Source organism: Aythya fuligula, chromosome 3 (assembly GCF_009819795.1).
Source record: "Aythya fuligula isolate bAytFul2 chromosome 3, bAytFul2.pri, whole genome shotgun sequence".
Classification (NCBI taxonomy): Eukaryota; Metazoa; Chordata; class Aves; order Anseriformes; family Anatidae; genus Aythya; species Aythya fuligula.
This window is the reverse complement of record NC_045561.1, coordinates 55015816-55042719: the sequence shown is the minus strand read 5'-3', so window position 1 is coordinate 55042719 and position 26904 is coordinate 55015816. Positions and strand designations below refer to the sequence as shown.

General features: G+C 38.9%; 2 protein-coding genes across 5 annotated transcripts in view; one reads left to right on the top strand and one right to left on the bottom strand.

Moving 5' to 3' along the window:
* Positions 1-21556, top strand: SERAC1 (serine active site containing 1). Of its 2 annotated transcripts, none has more exons than XM_032185218.1 (17): positions 1-22; positions 1147-1235; positions 2580-2616; positions 2922-3058; positions 3344-3433; positions 4659-4790; positions 5297-5418; positions 7412-7540; positions 8685-8798; positions 9390-9552; positions 12470-12620; positions 13475-13616; positions 14471-14571; positions 16615-16712; positions 17311-17493; positions 17932-18075; positions 19636-21556. In XM_032185218.1, the coding sequence occupies exons 2-17, from the start codon at positions 1148-1150 to the stop codon at positions 19770-19772; spliced, it is 1968 nt and encodes a 655-aa protein (XP_032041109.1). In that variant the 5' UTR covers positions 1-22; position 1147; the 3' UTR covers positions 19773-21556. The 2 variants fall into 2 exon arrangements, with proteins under 2 accessions (XP_032041109.1, XP_032041108.1); XM_032185217.1 differs by lacking the exon at positions 1-22 and adding an exon at positions 56-416.
* A 2859-nt stretch (positions 21557-24415) lies between these two features.
* The window catches only part of SYNJ2 (synaptojanin 2), a 62640-nt gene continuing 60151 nt past the window's right edge, over positions 24416-26904 (bottom strand). For all 3 annotated transcript variants that reach the window (XM_032183936.1, XM_032183937.1, XM_032183938.1), the window contains one exon: positions 24416-25578. In XM_032183936.1, the coding sequence (XP_032039827.1) occupies positions 24784-25578 (795 nt within the window). In that variant the 3' untranslated portion in view covers positions 24416-24783. The remainder of the gene's footprint in view (positions 25579-26904) is intronic.

Here is a 26904-nt window from a genome sequence, read left to right as displayed (position 1 = left end):
GGAGCGGCGGGGCCGGCGGAAGGTAGCGGGGGGGCGGGGGGCAATGCAGGCTGTATTTGATATATGAACACCCGTATTTTCAACATAATCGTTGGCTAAGTGTGCTAAATATCGGTAGCGGCGTGGTTTAAGCCTGTTTGCGCAGATTCGCGTAGTATTTCGCCGTCAGCGTAAGCGCGTCGATGCGAACGCTCAGATTTCACCTGATAAAATGTCAATTTCGCAGCAACAGATTCGTGTGTTTTGCGATTTGTTGTAAATGTTTAACGTTCCCGGTGGATTTCCGAGCAATTCTTGCACTGAAAATTCATTCAGGCTGTTAGGGATTTGGGCAAAGCCTCCAGCAGAAGCAACACGCACCATTTGGTTGTTGTTGTCGGTAGCCAAAGCAAACCTGTATGTTTTTGTAACTTTAGGTAAGTTTTTCTTCTATAGATAAAACGTAAAGGCCTAAATTGAATTGCCCTGTTTCTTAATGCTTCACAGCTATGCTTCCACAGGAGCTCCCTGCACAGAGGTTAAAATGAAGCCTTCATTAACTGTGGAGTTTTTGTGTTCTTGAAGTGTGTTCTGTCAGCAAAATAAACGCATAAATGTTAGTCTGATTTGCCCTTTAATGACAAAACTATGTTCTTGGAGCCTAGGAAGTCAAAATAATAGATTTTGACTGCGTTTTGACTCAAAGTAATACATGTGTTAAGACAGAATCAATTAAATCAGGCCTTTAAAACCAGTCAGTTACTGAGCTGTGTTAAAATGTGTGTTATACCGAGTGCTGTCTTCATGGAGATGTGACCATATCTGGTGTTTAAGGGAGAGTTACTAAGAAGTAGGAAAAGAGAAGTTAATTGGGGAAGCATACTTACTAATACCAACAGTAACACGTAATTGCATGAAACACTGCTGTAGACTTCTGTGATTGAAGTGCAGCCTGTTAAATTCAGGAGTTTTTAGACAAGTTTAATTAGAGTGTTTTATGTCGAGCAAAATGACATAAATTTGGTTTATGACCTTTGCTGTTTATTACAACCTTTATTATTGTGACCTTTGCTGTAAAAAGACTGGGGGGGGGAAACTACGACAGGTTTTCTGTTGTAATTCTCAAATCAATAATTACTTTTTAAAAATTATTATTATTTTTAACAGAATGTCAGTGGCTGCTTACTGTATATTTTGCTGTAGACAGATAACCTCTGGTCCACCCACCCAAAAAACCTTACCCTGGAATGACATAAGTAAGTACAGTTTTGTAAGTATCGTTCACTGGTGCTAATAAAAAGGGAAGAAATCTGTATTGGCATACTGCTGTGCATAATTAAATGCTACAAAAAGATCTAAAGCTCTGCATAATTTATGATCAGAAGCTTTTATTTGCCTGACCTGGATGTCTGCTTCTAACCTCGCATAGCAATATTAGCAATAACGATACCAGGATGTTACATGGATGATGAGAGTTTCCCCAAATTACAGTCTTAAACTTAATTTTTCATGTTTTTTTTTTTTTTCTTTCTTTTTTTCTTAACCTACAGTGCAATGAAACCATTGTATCTATAAACTGTTAGTCACAGGGCAACCCTTGAATCAACATTTCAATGTCTTTTGTTTCTTTCTCCTTATTTACTGATTTTAGTTCTACAATCTTCTCTGCTAAGTTCTGCTTTCTTTAGTGCCTTCTGTATAGAACTAGAATTCTTACAACTCTAAAGTTTATTTTCCAGCACTAAAAGATAGGACATTTCCACTTCTGCTTGACAGGAAGCACTGCATTTATTTATTTATTTTCTCCCTCTTCAAACCCTCTCTGCCAGCTATTTCTTCAGCATGTAGCTGCCTCTTGTCTACATGCCAATATTCTTAAAGCGTTGCAAAGGCAGAACCTGCAGAGAGTGGGTATGGGGCAAACCTCCCAGTTCTTGCTGAAGAAAATCAGTTTTTCATGATAGGTGAGATATGTTCTGTTGGGTTTGCTGCTACTGTTATTAATAGAGTTGTTCTGGATTGAGATCCTTACATCTAGATAATCAGCTGAACTCTGTCCAGGACAAATACTTCAAACCTGACAGGAATCTTTGGATTTAAAGGGAGATTGCTGCAAGGGGCGTGCATTTATTCAACTCTTTCCTTTATAATTTTTTTTTCCTAATGGAATTATTTGAAATATATATTTTCTTAGGGTGATTCTGCAGGGCTTTTCACATATAGTGAAGAAACACCCAAGTAATGTAAGGAAAAGTGAACTTAAAATAACATGGAGTCTCAAGTGAATGCTAGTGATATAGACAGAATTTTTACTGTTAATTCCTGTACCTAGACAATGAATAGGTAATAGCATTCAAAGTACATAGCATTGATGAGATGCATTTTATTGCTGAGTTTAGGAGAGCAGGAAATTCTAACTGAATCATATTTTCATTATTTTTAAATTCAGGTAGAGATTTCCCGAAAGCCATAGAGAAATAGAAAAACATTAACAATCTTACTCTTAATTACTGAAATTCTTACTGTTTGGTGGTCAAATGCTAACTATTTGTATTGAGATGATACACATGACTTTGATGTGATTTTTTTCATTTTTCAAGGAAAAGTTGCAAAGGTAACTGGATCTCTTGTACTAGGGTAAGTTGTAACTAACAAGTTTATATGTAACTTATGTATACAGTTAAAATTTTAATTCATGTTACTTTCAAAAAATGTGACTATTATGTAATGATAGAATATAGTTTTGAAGCATATTCTCTGGTAATTATTATTTTATTTCATTTTTTTCTATGCTGTGCTGAGTTGAAATAATTTGTAGACTCATGTATTTGGTAAAATCTGATCTTTTTGAAGAAAGAATGATTTATAATAAAATGATAACATTTTTGCGGTGGTTTTTCTTTTTTAAATAATATTCATGTACAGTTCTCTTTTATTTAAAGAGGTTTTGTATTCATTACATATGAAGTTCTGTCCTTAAAGAAATTACTCCAAATCGATACTCAAGCTATACATCAAGAAAAACTAAAATCCCATGTATATATACGAACATCTTCTCTAAATCCAAGTGAATATCAAGGTAAGATACGTAATTGTTCGGAATCTAAAAATAAAATTTTAAGAGAATAGATTATTTCTGGAATTCACCTTTATATCAAGGAAGATATATTTCTTGAGATCTGTTACAAAAAATAATATCCTTCACAATGTCACCTAATGTTTTTTAAGCTGCCAGCTGTTTTTTTTAATATAGTCCTATATGCACTTTATATATAATGTACTTTATAGCTACATTATAGCTACATGTATGTATGCATATATATATATATATAAAAAATAAAAATACCTGAAAATACTCTTGTAGGGATCACATACCATGCCAGAAAAGAAATCCATAAAGCAGTGAGGAAAATTCTAGAAGCAGAAGCTAAACTCTTCTGGAGACCTTTTAATGGTAGGTATTAAAGGCACAGCTTTATCCATGAATTATGATTTTGAATGGTAAAACCTAAGCCTTTTAGAAGGTAAAATATTTTTTCTTAAAAACTTAGCATTTTATATTGTGTTTGAAACAGTGGAAATATTATTTAATAGCTTTTAATATAACTTCCTGTATTAATACATAATATTGATTTTATATGTACTGAAACCATTCTTTTTCTTTAAGTAAGTAAAGTGATGATTGCGAAGAGCTTTGTAGAAGAAATTTGAGATTGCTTTTCTGTTTCAGAAGAGATTTGAAGCTTACGATGCCAAGTTAATATTTGATACCCAAATGTCATATACAAAGGATTTTTTTCAGGGAGTGTAGTGATAGAACAAAGGGTAACAGTTTTTAACTGAAAGACAGTAAATTAAGATTAGGTGTTAGGAAGAAATTCTATATTGTAAGGGTGGTGAGGCCCTGGCACAGGCTGCCCAGAGAAGCTTTGGATGCCCATCCCTGGAGGTGTTCAAGGCCAGGCTGGATGGGACTTTGGGCAACCTGGTCTGGTGGGAGGAGGGTTGGAATTAGATGATCTTTAAGGTCCCTTCCAACACTAACCATTCTGTGATTCTATGAAAGGTGTTTTGGAGTTGAAATAATTGCTAAAATTTCCTTTTCAAAAAGCATGTTATTCTTTCATCAGAATTGCCAACATTAACTAAAAGCAGCATGGTCTTTTTATAAAGGCATGTGTCACTGTTTTTTAAGAGGAATTTAAAATAAGAAATTCAATTCTAATTAAGAAATTGCTCCTGAGGCATACTATCTATTCTCATGTAACTATCTGTTAAATGGTTATAACAATAAGTACCTCCAGTATAGTGCTATGAAATTAATTGTTCAAGGTCAGAGCCTCAGAGCTGCTCACCGTTTTCAGCTCTTACTGGAAGCTGGTAAATCTGGTTGGTGAGTGCCAGCCAGTACGTGTATGTAGCAGATACACAGAATACCAGGTTGATGACATTAAACCGAATTAAAAACATCCTATTATAATTTAAAGATCAGCATTTTACTATTGTAATTCTGTCATCATTTATTGTACCAGTTTAATGTTAAAATATTACAAATTATTGTTAACAGCTAATATTGAAATATTAGAAGGAACGGATGTTTTTATTCAATGAATAGAAACATGGCTGTTAAAATGCTATTTAATAATAATAATTTTGTTTTAATTCCTTTTCTGGTAAAGAACACTTCAGTACATTTGATGGAGAAGATCATGAGTGTGCCTTATGGCTCCTCTTGAAAAGGACTCAGTCAGAAAACAAAGAGGTCCGACTGCAGGCTGTACAAGATCTGGCGAAGAACACTCACTGGCATGGTAATGTATGCTGATGTAGTTTAATTCAGCTCAGAAACTCAACGAGTCTCAGTTAGCTCCTGCAAATCGGCTGCCAACACCAAAAAAGGCCGGTAGCTGTGAGGAGGGTAATATGTTCTGTAACTTGGTCTAGAATGTGTTTTTATTTACATGTGAAGCAATTTTTTTTCCTAATACCCTCATACAGAGTATGTATCGGCAGCGCAGGCCTCTCTCTGCTTCCCCACCAGTGAGATGCAATCACCAGTTAGAATGATGTTGCCTTGGTGGCGGAGAGCAGTTCCCGTTTGTTAGTTCTTGGGTCTTTCTGTTGGGTGAACCCAACAGAAACTGCTGTTTCACCTTTTGGAATTCGTGACTCCAAAATCAGAGCTTATTTAAGTAGTTTGTAGAGATGTTATTCTGTTTTCAAGTACAGTTACAAAATGGATCAGAAACCACATTTAAAACCAAATGACATCTTTACAGTCAGTTTTAACCTTAACACTGAAGTTCTTTTACTACAGATTATCAGTATGGTACGGTTGCTCAAGCCTGTGATCAGAGGACTGCCATAGGTTTGGCTCGATCCAAAGATGTCGATCTTCGCTTTTTCCTGCCTCCACCATCACTGCCAAAAACGAAGAATGTAAGTAAATGAAATGTAGGTATTAACTGATTTTTGCTTACTTGTTTGTGACCATACTGATTGGAGTTCTTGAGGAGAAAATTGGTACTGAAATGAAGACCAAAACACAAAACTATAATATAGTGGTACACCTCTGGAGTATATCTGTATTAGTGAATGGTGTGATGCAACAAGCTAGGAACGGGGGTTTGATCAATTATTCAGACATACCGTCAAAGAAAATTACACGTTCAGCAGCAGTGAAGCTGGTTCCAGTCAACAAGTCTGATGCATGCTCTGCCTGTCTGTACCTGACAGGCAATGCAAAGCAGTATTATATTAAGTCATCTCAGGTTGCCTTGTTGATTCTGACAGAATCCTACATCTAGAGAGCACTCCTGGAGGACCTTGCATCCTCTCTGTGCTAGTGTGGTGCTCTGAATAGTGCTCTGGCACGCAGCTGTAACCTTGGCTATGTAGGTATGGAAACCGTTTTGAGTGTACCATATGACTGCAAAGTGCAGGTGCAAGGCAAATTTGCTGCCTGGAAAAATTCATCCAACGTGTTGAGTTACCAATATAGTAACACCTGCTTTTCACCAAAAAATCTGTCTCCTTTTGATATTTTAAGCTACTTATTTTTGCATTTAGAAATCATAGAAAGTGCTTGGAGATGAACTTTGCTGTTATTACTATGAACTAAGCTTTAACTGATTTATCACAGTCCTTGTTAGATCTAATTGAATAGTATTCCAACAGAAAGTTCAGTTAGTGTGATTTTTAGCTGCAGAAATGCTTTGTACTGTGATACGGTGATGCAGATCAATCAGTTAAGCAAATTTCTAATGTCTAGAACAGCTTTAAGTTACCTGTCTTAAATTCCTGAATGCTTTCAGAGACTCTGAGTTGGAGATACAGTTCTTCCCCATCCTCTTTATGTACAGTGATGTCTACCTGACTTGTTTTCTTTATATCTAGGCATGCTATAGGCCCACCTCTTTTTTTTCCCAGCTTTTGGCTACCAATGTATTGCATAGATTTGACCTTGCTTTGGTTTTATATTAATCGCTAAGAATGTATATATGATGGTTTGAGCAATCCTGGCTTCAGGTCAGCTTCTTAAATACACAGAATTGGCACACAAAGCCTAAGATAAGAAGCCTAAGATACTGTCATAGAAGAGAATCATAGAACCATCACTGTCATAGAATACCTGTACATTTTAGACAATAAAACTCTGAAAATCAGCTTTGATTGGTAGTGACTTTTTTCCTTTATTATTTCTGTAACATTACATGATGGTGGATCTGTACCTGTCAGTCCTGAGGTACTAGGTTATACTAGTATATGGTTGTGTATATGCTTTATTTTTACAGCAGTATGATTGCTGGGTGATTGGAGTTACAGATACCAACCTGTTACTTAGGTAGTTGAAGGAAATCATTCTGTCAGCAAGTGTTGCTCTGCACATCAGACACATCTCCCATCTCTGTAGCAAGAATTAGAGTAACTAGAAGTTCTATGTCTGTGTGCAAATAAAATTACTTTGTTGAATCTGTTCTCCTGTCACCTACAATGGATTACTAAATAAGTACCTGTATGAATATTTTGAAGGTTAAAATAGTAGTAGTGCTTGTAGTTTTGACTAGTAATTTACACAGCCATTTTAATACAGCAGCATCAAAATTACTGTGTAGGTATGGGTGAACTTTTAAGCTTATTGTGCCAAGAGCATCCCATTCTTTCTTTTTCCCTTCCACACTTACTAGAAAAAGGCCACCAAAGTATGAAGCTTAAATCTTATTTTTTATCAATCAATTGTCTGGTTTTAGAATTACCATTCTTCAAAGTTTTTACAGGAGTATAACTATTAAACCCAAGTTGCAGAGCACTGAAGTCCAGGCCATATTAATTTAGCTGCTTGAATTATTTAAGATCTTTTTGTTCTTCTGTATCATGTTTTGTTTCATGCTTTGGACAGAATTAACAGTTATTTTATGTTTACTTCTCACAGGATTATCTCATAGAAGATCAGCTTCGCTTGTTATTAGTGTCTTTACCTCAGACCGATCTTGATCCATGTGTCCAGTACTTCACATCTCTTGCTTTACGTGAAAGTAGTCAGACTCTTGCTGCTCAAAGGGTGAGTTTCCATCTGCAGAACAGAACTATTTGGTTTCTTTGTTCCTGCAGAGCTCAAAGATACAAACCTATTTCCTTATTTTTGAGCATTGTAAGAGGAAGAGGAATACAGAGACATTGTGACGTTACTACTTAGTAAAATCTCTTCTGTGTACAGTCAGTGTGTTTGAAAGGTTGTTTATTTTTCCCAGCTACACTAGTTGGTCTAGTAAGAGATGATATCTTTATCTACAAGCCTTCCATAAAGCAGGTATTTCAGCATTTTATCCAGAATACTTCCTTCCCTTTGCAGTATTCATAAAGTGATGTTTCACATTTCATCTTACCGTTGTTTGTTCTTTTGTTAAGAAGATTCAACTGTCATATTGTAATAACGATGTCTAACAGGGTTTATTTAGAGATTTCAGAGTGCAAGAACTCTTTCTTTCCTATGACACAAACAATATGTAATATTTTTACACTGAGATTCTATTATTGTTTACACAGCAAGGGCTCTTGCTACAAAAAGATCTCTGGTAAGGCCACACTTGGAAACATTTTGCATAATCATACTGTCCTAAAAAATCATAGAATCATTAAAGTTGGAAAAGACCTCCAGGATCACCTGGTCCAACTGTCCCCCTACCACTAACATTATCCACTAAACCATGTCCCTGAGTGCCACATCCAACCTTTTCTTAAAATTGTTCTTTCTCAAAGTTATGCTGATCTTCCTACTGCGTGATTGAGACAGACTGGGCTTCTGAGACTATGCTAAGTGTTGAAGACCTTATTTTCCTCCTCTTCTCATTCTTGAAACTATGGAAGTCTAGCTGAAGTCTGAATCTCTCTTCCTTACCATTAAGCAAACAAAAGATGACATTCATTAACGTGAATAAAATCCTACATTTTTCTCCCTTTATTGTATGTTTTGAAGTTAATAGACTATAGAGGCTTCTGATTGAAAATCTATTTAATATTTTCAGTTAAAAATAGACATTTTTATGGCATGCTGCTGTATAATTTGTACATTTAAAAATGCGTATATGCTGAGCACTCTGTAGCAATTTCTATAGATCATTACACACTTAACATTTTACTTTAGAAATGCTCATTTTATGTAACCATTTGGAATGTGTTATCATTTTTACTGATACTCATTTCAGGGAGGCTTATGGTGTTTTGGGGGAAATGGACTTCCATATTGTGAGACACTGAGTAAAATTCCTTCGGAGACAGTAGAACTCTTCTGCTTGCAAGCTTTAGTGCAACATTCTAAGGTAATATTTCTACAACTGAAAATCTACATTTATAAACACTCCTTTCTAAGGCTCCCATGTACTGGGAAGGAGTTACTTTCTTGTCTCCTACCCCTCATCTATTTGTAAGAGCTTTCAGGCAACTGAGACTGATATGAATCATGTGGGTAAGTTATCTGTAAGTTCTGTTTTTATTTCTAATTAGCCTGGAAAAGTTCCCCTGTAATATGTCTGCATACGTCCGTAAGTCCTGCTGACTTAGTGCTTTAACAAGTGCAGATGATTGTTCTGCTCAGACTCTTGAACTTTACTTCAGCTGCCAAGTGGATGGCGATCTCGTCTCCCATAGATCCGGAGGAGAGTAGAGCGATGATGCTCAGCATCTTTCAAGTTGTCAATCTGTAGAAAGCATGCTTGTAATTTAACATATTAAAATATTTACTCCCTTTTTGACTACGACATTATAAATGCTAGATTAATAAGAATTTTTATGTAGTAAGGACTGTGTATGGCATCAGCTCCTAAAAGCTCCCTATTTCCTGTATTAAAAGCATCACAGAGAAACCTTTTGCAGAGCATCTACTTATTGCTGTATTTGTTATATGATGCCAGGTTTCTTCTCACTGTGACAAAATTGAAGCTCAAGGAGGCCTTCAGCTGCTACAGAGGATATACCAACTACGTAAAGATTCTGCAAAAATACAGAGGAACATAATTCGTATTATTGGAAATATGGCTTTGGATGAACGCCTTCATTCATCCATAGTACGTGCAGGTAAAAGGAAAGAAAGCAAGTGCAAGCAGGCTGAGTGCTACGTCTCTATTCTAAATTTTTCAGTGGATTCAGCACTATTGTGAAATGCAAAGGACTGTGTTAATGGTGTGTCTTCTATATATGTTTTGTGTGTGTGTCTCTCTTGTTTGTTTGTTTTTACACAAAACATCCAGATAGTTTAGACTGTCGATTTAAAAACTTCTGTATGCTGTCTAGCCAATAAATGTCAGTGCTGCAGAGGTCTTTAATGAATGGTGAAAACTTGGACATTTTTGATGTTTGGTTCAGGTTACTAGCAAAAGTCTTTTGAATTTCCTACTCTCACAGATCATCTACCTTATAGATATTACATTTTAAATGACAGTGTTTTAGTCTCATGAAGGACCAGCTTGTAGTCCTCACATTTTGGAATAAAGTAAAACATGGCTTCCCACTCTCCCTTGCTTTTGTTAGGCAAGTAACTTCTGGTAAGCTTTGCTCTGAGGCCCCTTCTATTAATAACCCTTAGAGATTAGAGTGAAGTTCTTCCTTCTTGTTCTGTACCAAACAAACAATTCCCTATGTTTTGATAGGAAAGAATAAAAAGAAAAATGGGAAACATAAATATTCTGCTTTTTGTATGCATCCAGGCTGGGATCTACCTCTTAACCACGGTGTGCATTTTTGCAAAAAGGAGAAGTAGCAGAGGTACAAGGAAAGATAATGAGGATGACTGAAAATTTGCAATGTCTGTGGTGTAAAGAACAAATGACAAAGACACTTTTCCTGGAAAAGAAAACTGAAGGAGAATATGGTGAAGATTTGTAAAGTGCTCATTGGGGTAGAGAAGGCAAAGGGGGAACGATCATCTGCTGTTTTTTGTAATGCAGGACCAAAGACTCTCTTACATTGTTTGTTTTAACTTCTGATAATTTAAAATAGTATTTTTTTTTTCCATATAACATATAACCAAACTCAAACTTGATACAAAATATTGTGGTTGCTGAAGACTTGCAGAGCTTTGAAAAATTGATTAGAAAAATTAATGGAAAGAAAAATGCAGAGATGCTGTCTATATCTCAGAAAACCCCGAGCTGACTGCAGAAAGCTGAGAAGTTTTAGTGGAAAATCAGCATTATCTACTTGTCCTTTTATTGTTCTTTTATCTTTCCACAACTGCCATTACTGCTGTCTTAGAGGACAGCTGGGACTGCAAAGGCCTTTGTTGTGAGCTGTAGGACCATTCTTATGTTACTGTGGTGACTGATGAAACCATATATATAGAGGAAGAGATCAAAACAGAAGAGCAAGGAGGTCTGTGGGACAAAGCTGTTAGTATAAACAGAATTTTAGACTGAACTGGACTCCAGAGATGAGCAGCTAGATGCTGCTGATGATGAGCCGTTAAGACTTGCCATTTGTTGTTGGGTGATGCATGGGAAGGAAGAACCTCTGCCCCGTGGAGAAGGACTTGGGAGTACTGGTGGATGAAAAGCTTGATGTGAAGCAGCAGTGGGCGCTTGCAGCCCAAAAAGCCAACAGGGTCATGGGCTGCATCAAATGAGGAGTTGTCAGCAGATCACGAGAGGTGATTTTCCCAGTCTGCTCAGTCCTCATGCTGAGACTGCACCGTGGTGGAGAGGAAAGCAGAGGCAGAGAAAGAGCAGGGGAACCTGGGGACTGCCAGGAGCAGCGTTGCTGTCTCTCCGTGAGGTAGTTGGAGTGTGAGAAACCAGAACCGTTACAGTGGTAGGAGACAGAGATGAGCCTGTGTAACTTCTGGTGCCTGTGGGCTCCTTCATGTCCTGCTGCTTGTGCATCATGTTCTCACAGCTGTTTTAGTTTGCAGCCTAACCCCTACCCAGTTATCTACCCAGTTATCCCCTGCTGAGGATGTTTTCTGCAAGATCTTTGGCAGCACTTAAAATATTCTTCAGTCCACTCTAGGAGCAAGCTTATTTTTAATTTAGGAAATTTTTCTTCATGAAAAAATTTTATGTCAAATTTTCACCCTTTTCCCATTTTGTGTGGATGTGTGCTCTGAATATTTTGTTGGTTGTTGTCTACCTAGGTTTTAATGTTTTTTCCTCATTCATCACAGATCCATACAATCAATCTGACTCAGTTTTCTCTTAACACATTTAAATGCTGTATTTGTGTGTGTGTGTGTGTGTGTGTGGTTGTGTAAAAGATATTCCTTTGCATTTCTCAGTAGTCTATGAACATATTCATCCATATCTAAGAAACTGTAAGTTTTGTTAGGTGAGATACTATAAAGTGTCTGTTTTTTCTGGAGTTAGCTATGACTTAAAACTTTGAGGAATGTATTCAAAAGTTTCTGTCACTTATTCTCTTATGTTTGACAAATATAAATAGTATATTATTGTTAGAATAGTAAATAATAAAACCCTTTAATTCCCTAAACAAATTTTGCACACTCTGGTATTTAAAATTAGAAATGGCTGTTCACAGCAAGCATCAGTTTTTCCACCTGCCATGATTCCGGTGGGTTGTTTTCTTTTTCCTGTGATTCAAGTTTCATTTTCTCTTGGGGACATTTCTGTTTGCTGTCTTTCTTGCATCTTACCTGCAAAAAGAGAGTTGAGATCTGTTCTCTCTCTGTGACTACTGTGCTGACCTGCTGATGCACTTTATTTTCCTTTGGAGGAGAGGTTCTGCTTCTGATCATAAGCTGAGCAGTAGTAAAATACATTGCCTCCTCACCACTCTGGATTTTTAATAGTAGCATTTCCACTTACCTAGCGCTGGCTTTCCTGCAGTAAAGAGGAGTGGGTTGAAATAATTTGATGTGATATTACCACTCTTATGTTCTAATGTCTATTTTCACAATTACTGCTTTTGAAGGATGATATTTGAGTTCTCTTGTCTGGCTGATGTTTCTAATTAGTTAACCCACTGCTTTATTTTTTCAATGTAGGTTGGGTTTCTGTGCTTGCTGAAGTAATGAAATCCCCACATGTCATTCAGTCTTCTCATGCATCCAGAGCTTTGGCTAATCTAGACAGAGACACAGTACAAGAGAAGTATCCAGATGGTGTTTACATCTTACATCCACAATATCGTAGCAGGTAAAGCGGAAGAAATTGTGCGTGCTGGACTTTTAGTTACTTGCTATAACATTCAGTTAAAACTTCAGAAGAGTTGAGTGAGAATGCAGCTGTACTCCTGTCACTTGCTCCTCTGGCTTTTCAGTGGGTTGAGGTGACTTTGATTTAGATCCTCAAATAAGAGAACAATGGAAGTGCTTTAGAGCAGCTCATAGCTGTGAGAGGAGTATTATTGTGTTGCTTGGAAAATCCAGACACGAATCATGAGATGAATTATTGCTTTGCATACGTTTAACCTTTGCACTGGCTGTCTTCTGAGTCACAGTGCCCTGCAATTATTCTCCTGGCAGCTGCACGTTGGCCTAGGCTGCAGTAAAAGAAGCCTCACCTTCTTTTAATAGTGATTGTTCATCAGCTTCTTTTAGTAGTGATTGTTGATCTGGGACTGAAGCAGTCTCCAACGTGGTATGTCACTTAGTAACTATTATTCCCTGGGTCATTGGTGCTACTCACTGAATACAGGGGAGTCAGTTAGTGAAAGTCTTAATTTGATGACAAAGCAGGAACTACTAAGCTGCATCAATAGTAGGTGCAGAGAACGGCATTTTTCGTTATGGAAATATATGAAATAAGAGGTTGGTACTTTCCATACCTCTTTCTGTATAGCTCTTCTGGGTGGATCCCTGTTGTTTGTCTTGATCTGAGTATCCTCTTTGAAATATCATGAACAACATGTCATATTTCATAAGACAGGTAATCATGTATGGTGTTAGAAATAGCATTTTGGTACCCCTTAGGTTAAATGTTTTGTGTAAATTTAATTTGCTGAAAGAATATGTACCACGCATCTCTTTAAAAGTTCCTTTCTGTATCAGTCAGCCCATCAGAGCAGATATCCTTTTTGTTCACGGTCTTTTGGGAGCAGCATTTAAAACCTGGCGACAGCAAGATGTTGACCAGCCTTTGGATAAAAAGGCTTCAGAAGTGGAAGAGGAGTACAGCCAGTGCTGGCCAAAGGTAAAAAAGGAAAAAAAAAAAAAAAAAAAAAAAAAAAACAAAAAAAAAAAAAAAAAAAAAAACAAAAAAAAAAAACCCACACATTTTCACATACAATTGATGTTTTCTCTTTAAGGAGAAATGATCCAGACAATCTAGAATTACGCTGTCTGGCAGTTGTCTATTTTGAATCAAATGACTTTTAATCTGTTATGCAAGTAGCACTTTTTGAGTTCCTCATACGTTTTTGTTAGCAAGCTGAAATCTTGAGCAGGTTGTTCTTGCAAAGGAAAATCCCTGCTAAAGTTAGGGGTGTCAACATCATTCTGCTGGTGAAACAGGAGGCAATGTCCACCTACCTCATGGTCTCATTCTTTTTGATGGAATGTTACTGCTTGGAAAGATACAAAAAATTACATCTTTAAACAAGTTAACTATGTTTTCTTATGTCAGTGTGTGAGTATTTCAATGTGTGCAGATTGCTGCATAAATATGATTGGTAAGTAAGTCATTACTGCTTCAAGCAACTCACGTTGGCATAACCACCAAAGTACCTCTTTAAGACTTGAACTGATCATTCTTTCGTAGTCTTTGTAATTTTTGTGTCACCCAGGAGATGGAGCCAGGAATGCACAAGTTAATCCATCTCCATCCTCTGCCAACTTTTGGCTAAGGAGCTGGCTGGAGTTTGCCAGAATGCAATAAAAGAGTAATAGTGTAGGTGTAAGATGTATTTGGGTTTTAATGAAGAGCAGAAATCTTGCTTGATGCTGTCCTCATAATAACAACTTTGCTCCGTTGCTTATAAAGTGCTTGCAAGAGTTTAAGTACTTCAATTATAAGCTCCTTTTGCTGGTGTTTTTTCTTTAATTTAGACATGGCTGGCTTCAGACTGTCCCACCCTTAGAATCATTTCTGTGGAATATGACACGCGTTTGAGTGACTGGAAAGCAAAATGTCCTGTTGAGCCTCACAGGTAACAAATGAAATGTCTGCAGCTTGGAGGGGGATCCAGAGGGAGACCCATAAAGCTAATCCTTTGTTTCACCTAGGGTGAAACAGTAAAATTAACTTTTCCTGCTGTATTTGAAAATCAAGCTTGGAAAAAACTAGGGTACAGTCATGTTTATGTGAGCTTTTTAACCACATGATTTAAACTGATGCAACTTCCTAATTTCTGACAGCCTGTTCTGCTTCATGTTTAGAGCAGACACCAAACCATTCTATTAGATGTAAATAGAACATCAGTTTTGCATGTTAAGGCGAGTATTTCTTAAACTTAAAAATGACCCAACTGTCTTTCAGTTTGCTGTACTGTGACTTTTACTCATGGTAAAACAAAGCATATTATTTTATTCAAGAAATGTTATTTCCTGGAAAGAGATTCCAATAAGTCTTTGACAGATGAAATGCAGCAACTGTTTTAAGATTGTTTTAAATTAAGAGTGTTTTAGACATTATTAAACTAGGATTTTTTAAGAAATTAAGTTTTAGACACAAATTAAGAAATAATTGATTAAATCTCAAACTCACGCTGAGGTTTGGTCTGATAGTGTAATAAAACCACTGCCCTTGACAGAGGAATTGTGTTTTACTGACCAGGAACCAGATAGATTAGAGGAAGACACTACCTCCGAACATGTTACGTCAAAAAAATAAAAATACTTTGAGCCTGTAAAGATGATTTGGCTTGAATGGATTTGAGACTCAGTAATTGACTTCAGTGATCTTTGAATCAAATCCTAATCTGAATCCTTCAATCTGTTATGCAGATACATCAGTGTGTAACTAGATTCAACTCATGGACTTCCATAAAAGCACATGTGTGATTGCTGACAAATTAAGAATCTGAAAATTAATTACGTTTTGTGAAAGGGAGAAAGAAAGCACCATGTGTGTAAGAGCTTGAGAGCTTGGCATTTGTTAATACCCTCCTCCCTAATGATACACAACAAAATGATGCAATTATTGAATGGAAGTAAACACATAAGCAGGAAAAAATAAGGAAGATGTGGCTGTTAATAACTCTGTTTGAAATCAGGCAGAAGAGTGACAGTAACAAACACGTAGTTTTTACTGAGGTTTTTAAGTCCCTCAGCTATCCTAAAGCCTATTACTTAGCTGAAAAAACAACTGAGTGTCCTTCTCGTATGTGTTATCTTAGAGCTACTTCTAGTGAGAATGCTGAGAACCAATAGAGATGAAGTGAATTAGGCTTTGCACAGTGGTTGCCCCCATATCCTGATGTTTCCATTATCAAAGTGTCTTTCTTGCATAGTGTAACAGTAATCATGCACAGAAGGAGTGATGATTTCACCCTTTCAAGCTTAGGTTGGGGATTGGGATCAGTTTTGTTGTGGTTCTATCACAGAAGATTCATTTTCAACCTTTAACACGTAGCTTACTTATCCTTTTCATCAGTTACAAAGTGGAGATCATTATGGTTTTATCCTGTTCTAGTACAAAGAATTTAGAGATAATTATTTGGAAAAGTATTACAGACATCATCTTTGATTTTTTTTAAAAATGTAATGGTTGATCATGTGATTAGTTATTAATTTCCTGAATAATTTTGCTCCACAACTTGAGCATTGTTTAGCAAAGTACATTTTTTGTCAGATATTAGGCATATTCTTGGTTCAGAGGATAAAGTTTATTATGCATTGATGATGCTTTTGTAAAATTAAAACATTATTCTGTAAAACTGTGTAAATACTTGCCTTTAAAATATTTAAAAGAGATTTGCAGAACTAAAGCTAAAGGAAGTGAATGAAATTAAAATAACACTTTCTGGCAAGACCAAGAAGCTGAATGTATTTAAATTCCTATCATCCCTATGAAGCTGACATTGCAGAAGTTTTTGACAATTTTAGTTTTCAATGTATTAACAATAATTAAGTGATTAACGTTTTATCTACTGAATTCACTTTCATAAACCTGCAGCACTGAAAACTTATTCTGCTTAATGTTGCTATTCAACTCATGCTTCATTGTGCTCATGTTTCTTTATTCTTTACAGGAAGTCAATTGCGTACAGGAGCAATGAGCTTCTTGAGAAGCTCAGAGCTGCTGGGATTGGAGACAGACCCCTAGTATGGGTGTCACACAGCATGGGTGGTGAGTATCTTGCCTGTCTGATAGAATGTACATATCTGCTGTTACATTTCAGAATAAGCTGGTTACCAAATTCAGTCTGAAAGGCAATTATTTTGAATAGCTTAGGTGAAATTAGGTTTAAAACCTAGATTTTTACCTAAACTTAGTTTAGGTTAAAAAAAAAAAATTACAAAGATCTGAAAATGCAGAATAGATTTCTAATTTCCTGTTGCATTATATTCAGTAGCACACACGTTCCGAATGGATTTTTCTCCTGTTTGTTTGTACTGTGTTGATTTAAAAACACAAAATTAATGAGTTGAAATCCACATAAGTTGCAATTCAGAGGCAAATTTTTCTTCGTGATCTGGCATACATTAAATGTCATTAGCAGGCTTAAAGCGAATCGTAAAAGTTGGTAGAAATGGATTTGCGTCATTCGTTGACATTTCATTTTAATGTCTCAGTCGTTGTTTCTGACTTAATCTTACAGATTTGACAAACCAAGGACTAATCAACTGAGGCAAGAATATGCTTTAGTTGCTTCATGGATAATATAACATGATCATTATTTTCATGGTGGTTTAAATTCCTGCATTAATTCAGTTTCTGTTGCCAGGTCTTCTAGTCAAAAAGATGCTGGTGGATGCTTCCAAGAATCCAGAAATGGGTAAAATTGTAAACAACACAAGAGGAATCATATTTTATAGCGTACCTCACCATGGGTCCCAGCTGGCTGAATATTCCATAAATGCCAGATATCTTCTCTTTCCTTCTGTGGAGGTTAAAGAACTCAGCAAGGGTATGCTCACTTTGCTTCCATTTAACAGCAGGGATCTGTGCTAATCTGTTCTTGATGTTTATCAATTTTTTTATCATGCTATCAGGAAAAAAAATGGATTAAACCCAACAAACACCCTCCTTATGTTTATGTTTGTGTTGAATTGACGAGTAACTTTTTTTTTGATGGCAGATGTGGGGGAGGGGAAAGGGAGTCAGTTCATTTAGCAAGGTAACGTGCTAAGTTTCAGAATCCTAAATAGATTACATGCAATGCAGGAGTAAACAATGTGTTGCATATGATTTCTGGAAAAATAAATTAAAAAAAAATAAAAAGCTACTCCTTTTACTGGAGTCTTTATTTTTTCCAGAATATCTGGTTGGGAATGGAGTCTTTCAGACAAAAGTTCTGATCTTCTGTTCAAGATACCACTGCAAAAATTATGTTACTCTTTTTCAGATTCACCTGCCCTTAAAGAGCTGAACGATGACTTCCTGTCTTTTGCCAAAGATGAGAAATTTCCAGTGCTGAGTTTTGCCGAAACCTTACCCACACACATAGGCAGCATGATAAAACTGCATGTCGTACCGCTAGAATCAGCAAGTAAGTCAACTTTTCTTTACTTTTGTACATATTCATGTGGCATTTATTATGAGGAAGGATTCTAAGGGAGAAAGACCTAGAAAAATACACGTGTTATGTTTTGTTGTGGTTTTTGTTTATTTGTTTAAAATTCTGGCTGAATTTAAACTACAATCTTCCAGCTGAGATCAGAGGGAAGCTGTGTTTGTGTCTTACAATACCAATTGTTTGGTTTTTGTTCCAAGTGCCAGTAAAGCTTGCTTATTGCAAAAAGCTGGTCTAATGTTACACTGGTGTATTCCTTGCCTTTATGATAATGAGTAACTGTTGTTTATCCTTGCACAGGGAGGCTGAATAGTGTTTCAGAAGCTCCCAAAAATTCCAGCTATTTTCTCCTTTTAAAAATAACAATGAAAATCAGCAAACTGTATATAGGAATAAAAAGTCACTAACTTGCTTTTCATTGTTTAGAAGCCTTTATCTTCCATATTTGAGGTGGTTAATTAACGTGGTTTAACATAGTTTGCCTCCTGAAGATTTCTCTCAGCTGTTTTGCCTTTAGTAGGCAAAAAAAAAAAAAAGATTGCACTGTGTGCTTAATGATTTTGTAGTATATTTCTCTTCTAGAGATGATACAGTGCAGCATGTGAGCTCTCTCCAAAGTATTTTTAGGGTTCGTGGTAGTTCAGTGATACCCCACTCTTTTTTTTTTTTTCAGAAATCAGGCTGATGAGCCATATACTCAGTGTTTCTTACATACATGTTTGTGCACATGGAAGCAAACCTTAATTCTGCTCCAGAGTAATTTTGTGTGGCTTAAAATACAAAGTTCCAAGCAAAATGAAGGATTTCACAGGAAATTGAATGAATAGATAATAAACTGGAATGTGGCAGTTACAGCAACCTAAGTGAAATGTAAACTAGTAGCGATAGCTGTCAGGAAAGAGTCAATGCAATAGTGTGCCCCAAGATCTGCCAGTGGAAATGGAATGCTTGTATTCTACAGCCAAGCAAGGCAAGGTTTTAATCTCCCTGGAAATGTGTGTAGTGATCTGTGGCATATTTCAGCTTCACTCCAGTTCTCTTTTTAGTCTCCGCATCACAATATTTCTTAAGGAATATGGGCAATTAGTAGTAATGTAAAAAACAGTATTGATTTAGACTTTTTCAGAATGTGGGTACCCTGGGTTAAACCCTGTCCCTGTTCGTGTCAGTGCTTAAAGTGCAGTTAGGACTTAACCAGTGGCCGGGTGCTGCTAAATGAAGCTTTGATTCTTCAAAGTTGTCTGTATGGAGAAATGTACATCTCTGAGTTCCTGATAAAGACAGAAGAACTCCGGACCTAATGGTTTACCAGTGTGGCTTTTGCAGCAATGTGCAGCCTATCAGGTTATTGACAGCATGTGTTGATGCGTTTAGCATGTTTAAAAAATAACTGAGCCAAGCTAGTTAAACAGAAGGCAAGAGAAATTGCTTTTGAGAGATAAAATGCTAATGCAGCATGTGCTTTTCAGTCTAGGTGATCTTACAAACTTCGGTAGTTTTTTCTTCATCTTTTTTTTCTTTTTTTTTCTCTCCCAGGGTTAGGTATTGGAGACCTTATTCCAGTGGATGTGAATCACCTTAATATTTGTAAGCCAAAGAACAAGAATGCTTTCCTGTACCAGCGGACACTGAAGTTCATTCAGGATGTTTTAGCCACAGACCTCGGAGACTGAGGTTTTTGCCATCCTTGTCTGCTTATTTCCACTATTTGGTGTACCACAGTAAGTTCTCCTAACACTTGTTAGAAGACCTGCACAACCCCAGAGATGCTATGTCAGTAGTATCTGCTGCTAAAACAATTTTTAGTACGTCTCCAACTTAGAGACCTCTCTAACTTTATTTCTAAAATATATTCAAAAGAAATACAAACTGAAAGACACTCCCATAAACCTGGCAAAAAGAAAGCGAGTGGCTTCGAGTAACCATGGTCTGTTGACAGAATGTGTGCAAATTCTCCAGCAATCTGGCTGAGGAGGGATGGGGAGGCAGTGGAAGCTAAGTTTCACTCAGTATACAGATGTCCCTCTGGAGTAATAACTGGACTGTGGAGGGTGCCTGTGCATCTCCTTTTAGCCAGGAAAGGTTGCTCTGAAGGCAGGCAGTCTCGTTAAGGTCAACATATATCTGGGACTAAAGACTTACGTTGAGAATCAGAAACAATTAATTGAGATAGCTATTTGTTGAGTAAAAAGGGGGAAGAAGCACGTGGCTGTCTTCAAGCTTTGGTTTACTGCCCATGTTAATAGAGTGACAGAAGCCTGAGGACATTGATCCAAGTGCGTGAAGGCAGCATTTTGGTTAGTGGCCCAAGTACAGGCATTTTTGTAATTTGCCTTGGTGAAAATGCAGAGGATCCCAAACGTTTGGTTTTGGGAGGCCCAACTGTTTACTGGTGTAGATACAGCAAAAGAATTAGTGGTGTCTTATTTGACTTTATGTTAAGGATACCTTAACAGTACTGATGAGAAATAATTATTTTTAGAAAAAAATGGCACTGCTCAGCCACTTTTTTAAAGGCACAGCTAGTTTGCAACATAGTTAAGAGAAGCTAGCCGAACTGTGCTCCCCTTCCTTCCTTCCCTTCCACCCCCAACTCTCTCTGAAGACAAGCATAGGCTATGATTAGGCTGTGCTCCCCTGGCTGATGAGTTGTTAAATAAGGCCTGCATTGATGACAGGCTGAAGACATCTCTAGCATTTATGTGATGGATCTGATATTCCTGGCCTAGGAATTATGGCCCTGAAAGCTGCCAGGTGTGCAATGCTCCTTGCAGTTCTGCGTGGGCTTGGCGTAGGGGTCAGCGGCCATTGCAGTCCTGCCAGGTTCTGAGGCCCCCTCAGCTCTTCTCACAGCATCCTCCTGGACCCGAGTGCTCAGAAGTATTTGAAAATGCATCTTTGGAAGTTGAGCTGTGACCTGCTGCAGCTGCACAGTAAAATTCACAGCAGTACAGAGAAGGTGCAGGACTGCACTAGCACAGAGCATTTTTCCCCTAAGCAAGATACAGGAAAGAACGCTAGGTGGCAGTATTTCAAATAGAAAATGTACCAATCTTCCCTAATTTCTAGAGGTTTATCCTGTTTACACCGTGGTTCAGACTTCAGCGTGTAAATATATCGGCACACTTTGTATTCACAAAGTAAGAGGTACGTTGAATTCATTGTCAATAGACAGGGCTTCTAATAACTGTGCTCAGTCTGACAAGTCTTGTATTGATTTTAATAGAGTTCTGTGGCTTCGAGGGACTCAGATCAATGACATAACATTAATCTTGTTGAGTAATGCATCTCTGTTTTGTAACTGGAACTTGTGAGACAACTTTCTCCTTTTTGTTATTGTGTGTATATATGTGCAACTTTTAAAACTAACTTTGAGGGTGTTTCTTCCACATACAGTAACTAAATGTGTTTTTAAAAATGTATTAGACATGCCACAAAATGTATTAAAGGTGAACGATCTGTGAAAAGATGGCTCTGCTTCGTGTTCATGTTTATTAAAGACCTGCAGTGTTTCTCGGTGATGGTCTCGTGCTGGAGCAAGGTAATGCTTACCCTTTGTCTAAAGGCAAGAGCATTGAGGGGTACAGTTCATCATTGGTGTTTTGCCAGGCTGAGCAGGTTTGCAGTTGTGCTTTTAGGTTTTGCAAAAGTGCCTCCTAAATCATGTACAGTCACTGGCCGTAGAGCCATATAGGTCTGCTGCAGTGTTCTTGTTCACTTCCTGTTAGACCCGTAAGCTCTTGTGCTTCTCTGGTGTCGTGTTAATTCAGAACACAGAGCCTTTGGGCGGATTCTTACACCTCAAGCACTGTCCTTAATCCCACCCAGCTGCAGGTGTGGCTAGGAGGTGTGTGGGAGCTGTCTGCGCTGAGACACAAATGGTAAGGCAGGAAGGGAACGCTGACAGGAATTTGTCAGCTCTCCTGCTTGGGGTTGTCCGGCACTGTTGTGTACCTGTGCTGGTATTTCTGGTAGCAACAGTAATCAAATTTTTAATTGCTGTTTTTACAGTAGTGCAAGCGGTGATTTGTGCTTCATGGTGCTAGGCAGTGTAGCTATCAAGGAAAGGACAACTTTTCACTCTGGTGAAAATGTCAAATTTGGACCCAAAAAAGGAACAATAAAAATACAGTTTTATTAGAGACGAAATTCTAAAAAAAATACTTCGGTTTTGGTTCCCTTTTTTTGCTGTTGTTTCAGTGATCACCTACCTACAAAGCCCATCAGATTATAAGGAGCTGGTAAAATATGGTTGTTGTTTTCTCCCTAAAGGAAAGTTGAGAAAGATGCTTTGCATTAAAAGTATACGTGCTGAAGGAAGATTTCTTACCCACCCTATCTTACTGCTCTGCGGTTCCAAAATGAGACACTGCTCTTGCTGCAAAGTATGCATCTAAATAGTCAACACTGACCAGCAGTATAAAAAGCTTACGTTGGTCTCTGCTGGTTGCAGTTCGAGCAGTGGCTTTGCTAACAGCTACTGAGAATGTCATGAGTTACATTAATACTGTGGAGAACAAACAAAACGAGTAAAGCTCCCGCTTTTCTTTACTTCCCAAGTTTCTGTGTGTGTGACCACACTGATTGTTGTGGAGGTTTTTTACTCTCTGTATCTTTTACAAAAATCAGCGCTGCTGTGCTGCCCACAGAAAAGGAGGTGATTTCCCAGAAATCATGCACCTGGTGGAAATGGCACTTCCGTAGCATGATGCGAGCAGGAAGCTGATGAAGACGAATCTCAAGAGAAGAAAAGGGGAGCAGGTACGGACAATGTCGGTCACTTGGCATTTGTTCACGTTGTGGTGGGGCCGGGCTTAGTCCAGAACAAGCAGGAAAGAATCCTCTCCTCCTGCAGCCTGAGTCTTCTGTGATGGTTTCCCAAATGCAGAGCAAGCCTGGCCTTGCTTCCCTTGTCCTGGACGTTAAAACCAGAGCCCAGGTCACAAGCAGCTGCCTCTGAAAAGCTCCTGGCTGAGGTACTGGGCACAGTGTGAGGGGTAATGCAGTGAGGGAGCAGGTTCTTCATACCTTGCTCTGTCCTTTTCAGCTGGACTGTCACTTCCCCTTGGTTTGCTGTGATTGAACAGCGTGTGCTGTCACCGGTGGTGGAAAAAAGGGATTTGTAGTCAAACGGGCAGCTTGCCACATACACAGACATAAGGGAAAATGGTAAAGGGCAGATATTTTCCTTAGTCAAAGAGAGTAATGAAGTAGATTTTATTTGACTTGTGTAAATCCACTTTAATTGGCTTTCCTGCTAACGTTTTCATTACCATGTAAATTGGCTGTCCTCGAGCTGCTAATTATCTTTGCAGAAGATGCTGGCTGTGGTCATATAAGGTACTCTTTCTTTTTTATTGCTCTTAGTGTTTCATACTGAACTGTGTCCATAAATAATCGCTATGTTTTAAGGGGAGGATGAGGAGGGTAAGGGGCTGTGTCGTGTTGTAGGGAGCTGACTGTCCTGCCGCTTCGTGATTCACCAGCTGGCTGCTGTGCTAAACGGGCACATCTGTAAGGAGCTTAGCTCTGGGTTTTATCGGTGTTGGGGAGCAAGAGAGCAGAGGAAGGCAGGTGCTCAGAGGCAGCATCCTCTCTTACAGGATGCCGTGTGTTCAAAATTTGGTCACGGCAGTGAGATCGCGAGGTATTAATAGTAGGGAAGTGGCTGAATCCCAGTTTCCAAGCAACTGAGAGCAAGTCATATAATTTTCCTGCAGGGAATAAAAAAAAACCCAGAACTTTCTTTTAATACAGCTTTTCTGCAGAAAATCTGAAAACAAGAGTGTTTTTTATTTTTTTAGCCATACCTACTGCTTTAAAACATTCTCCTTAGGCGAAGCATCAAGATCTTTTATTATTAAATTAACAAATCACCACGAGACATTGCAATCGTTTCTCACTGCCTGTTTCAAACAAGTGGCCCCTCTGCTCTCCAGCTGTACTGCACAGGCGAGGTAAGAGCCTGCACAGCTCCAGCAGCTGACAGACAATTTAGCACCGGGGGTGTCCTTACCAAAACCTCGAGAAAAGCTGCTGAGGTTCATGCAGCAGGTGGCAGATTCTTCCCAGGTACAGAATAAACAGGCTGCAGGGCTGATGTCTGGGCAACACCACTCTAGTTCTGCTTCCCATGCTCATAGCACTCACCTCCTGTTTCCAACACTGGACTGAGTGAGCAAGGTCTGCAGTTATCACCAGGACGACAACGCCTAAGCCTTTCCCAGTGGAAACTTAGCGGGGTTACTGCTCTAAGTTCTGCTGCTGCGCATTCCCCCTAGGGACGTTTGTTCCAGAATAACGGTAGCGGTCTAGCTAGTCAAGATAAGGGTGCTTTATTTTAGGTGACAGCAATAGGTTAATATATATTTTACAGGAAAATGTTTTTCTTAATATCTTTTTTTTTCCATATATCATTACATGTTCTAACATATGACTCATAGCTGAAATAAAACACCTTAAGATGGATTAATAAAGAGAAATAACTTAGAATAAAGAACTTCTCAAACAAACTGTAGGTGACGTTAGGCTGCTCTGTACACTTCCCTCCAGGGGCAGTACCTTTGTCTTTAGACACGGCAATGAAATGTGGCATGGACAGATGGCATTTCCTTAATGGAGCTTTGTGCAAAAGGTTTTTATTTTGCATCATAATTACGGGGATTAACATTAAGGGGACAAACTTTACAATTCTAAATTATTATTTGTGTTCACCAAGGCATTTTTGTTTTGCTCTGAGCTGAGCAGTTTGTCGAACCCTTCTGACGGCGCACCACTGTCTTCGTCATCGCTGAACGTAACCCAGTGGCTGAAATCTTTTGAGCCAGGGAGTTTTAAGTTCTCTGGAGTTTGTGCTGAAGAAGTCGTTGATGCTGCCTGTAGGGAAAGGTAGCAGGAAGAGTCCAGGTCCAAAAGACCGATGTTCTTTGCAAGGGAGCTGCTATCTGGGAGCTGCGCATGCTGGCCTGGCAGAGGAGGAGGACCCTGAAGGTTTGCGATCCGTTCAGTGTTTGGTGCCAGCTGTTTCGTTGTGGTGATTTCTGGGCTGGCAGAGAACGTAGGGGCTAGGAGGGCGGACTGCGAGGGAGCAGCGTGGAGGATGGCGGAGTTCTGAGGCTGGGGGCAGAGCCCAGGGTTGTTGTTGTTGGAGTTGAACATCAGCCCTCGCAGGAGCGGGTTGTCGCTGCTCTGCAGAACTTGCAGGTGCAGAGCTGCAGGAGCCGACTTCTTTCTTCGCGGTGGCACCTTCGGGACAAAGGCTGTGCCCTGCGGAGGCAGTGCGCTGGCCTCGGCCGTGCTTGGCGAAGGGAGCTGCTTTTCGCTGCTCTCCTGAGGCTTCCCAGGCTGTGCTGTTCTGGGCTTGGGGACTGGAGTAATCTTGGTCGGACTGAGAATAGCTGCGGCTTCGAGACAGGGCTCTGTCGAGCCAAAAGGGTTCTGTGCTGCCTGGTGGTCACACTGCTCGGCTGTAGACGTGGCCTGAGGGGGGAGAAAGGAACCAGAAGTTTGAGAACAAAAATGGTACCTTGAACTGTGAGTCACTCGGAGCACAAGTTTTATTTATGGCGTTACCGAGAAAAGCTGACAGTTCTGGAAGAAAAAAAGCAGTACAAAGAGGAGGCTTGGCAGCACGATTTGAAACTCTACCTGCTTAGCTCTGCCTCAGCCATCGTGCCTTGGACCAGTGTTCATGCACAGAGTGCTGTGTGAGGACAAAGATCCTACAGCCTGTTCGCTCCCTGTATGAAAAATCTCTCTGTGACCATCTCCCTTTCATGTCAGGATTTAGCTCCAGGCCAAACTGACACAGTTCTGAGGAGTTATTTGTTACATCTCCCTGCTGACTCATATTATTTAAGCAAGAATGCATGGGGGGGCTATATTAACGGGGGCTCATCAGCTCGTGTCATGCCACAGCCCCTGTCATTTCTGTCTGCAATAACACGTGCTTTTGAGTGCGTGGCTGTTTGAACGATAGAAATAGAGGTGGGCTGGATAGACGTATTCACATACAGGACGCGGATGGAGGAACGTGTAAGCCTGATACCAGAGTCAAACTGAAATAGAGAAATTCCTGCAAGAGATTTCATATAAGTAACACCAAGGTAGCACTCTGCAGGAGTGCCCTGGGAGTGGGGACAAGATAAATAGAAAACAACTGGATCACTCCTTTGTATTGAATGATTAAGGAAAAAGCACACACTGGTGTCTGTTTTTTCTTTTTGATTTTGCTCAGTGGAGATGGCACAAACTCCATTACAGAGGGGTGAATGCCTTGGCAAAGGAAGGTAAGGCAGGATTCCTACCAACCTGGAACAAAGCTTGCTGAGGTTCTGTCAAAGGCAGGATCTGAAAGGTTATACATTTGTGCTGCTCTGGTACTTAAATGGCTTTCACTATTAAACAATCATTTCAGCAGCCCTAGGAGGTGAAGAAATACAGCCACTGTAGAGACCTGACAGATTAAAAACCCACGCCTACGGGTGAGTATTTTTAAGAACTTCAGCTCTTGAGTAGTGAAATGCTGAATCCCATTATAAGGCATGTGAGAAAAGTTGGATGTCTCTGAGCAGGATGCAGAACTGTCTATGGATCAGGAAGCTGCCACGATACCGAGCAGAACACTCGTGATTAAAAGCGAACACTGATAAAGAAGAGATGAGTCTTAAATCCTGCACATCAGCTGCCTCTCGCTATTCGGGATTCATGGCAGAGCTCTATCCTGCAGATGTATACCCCTGCTCTCCCTGTTAGTAAGGCAGCTAGGCTCGGTGCTTGAATTTAATGCTCAGCCAAAGAGTGCTG

Excerpts from the sequence above, each read along its gene's own strand:
- SERAC1 (XM_032185218.1), top strand. The coding sequence starts at position 1,148 with ATGTCAGTGGCTGCTTACTGTATATTTTGCTGTAGACAGATAACCTCT. Across the intron at positions 2,617-2,921 it reads ACTGGATCTCTTGTACTAGG|AGGTTTTGTATTCATTACAT; the intron begins GTAAGTTGTAAC and ends TTTTATTTAAAG. Across the intron at positions 3,434-4,658 it reads CTTCTGGAGACCTTTTAATG|AACACTTCAGTACATTTGAT; the intron begins GTAGGTATTAAA and ends TTTCTGGTAAAG.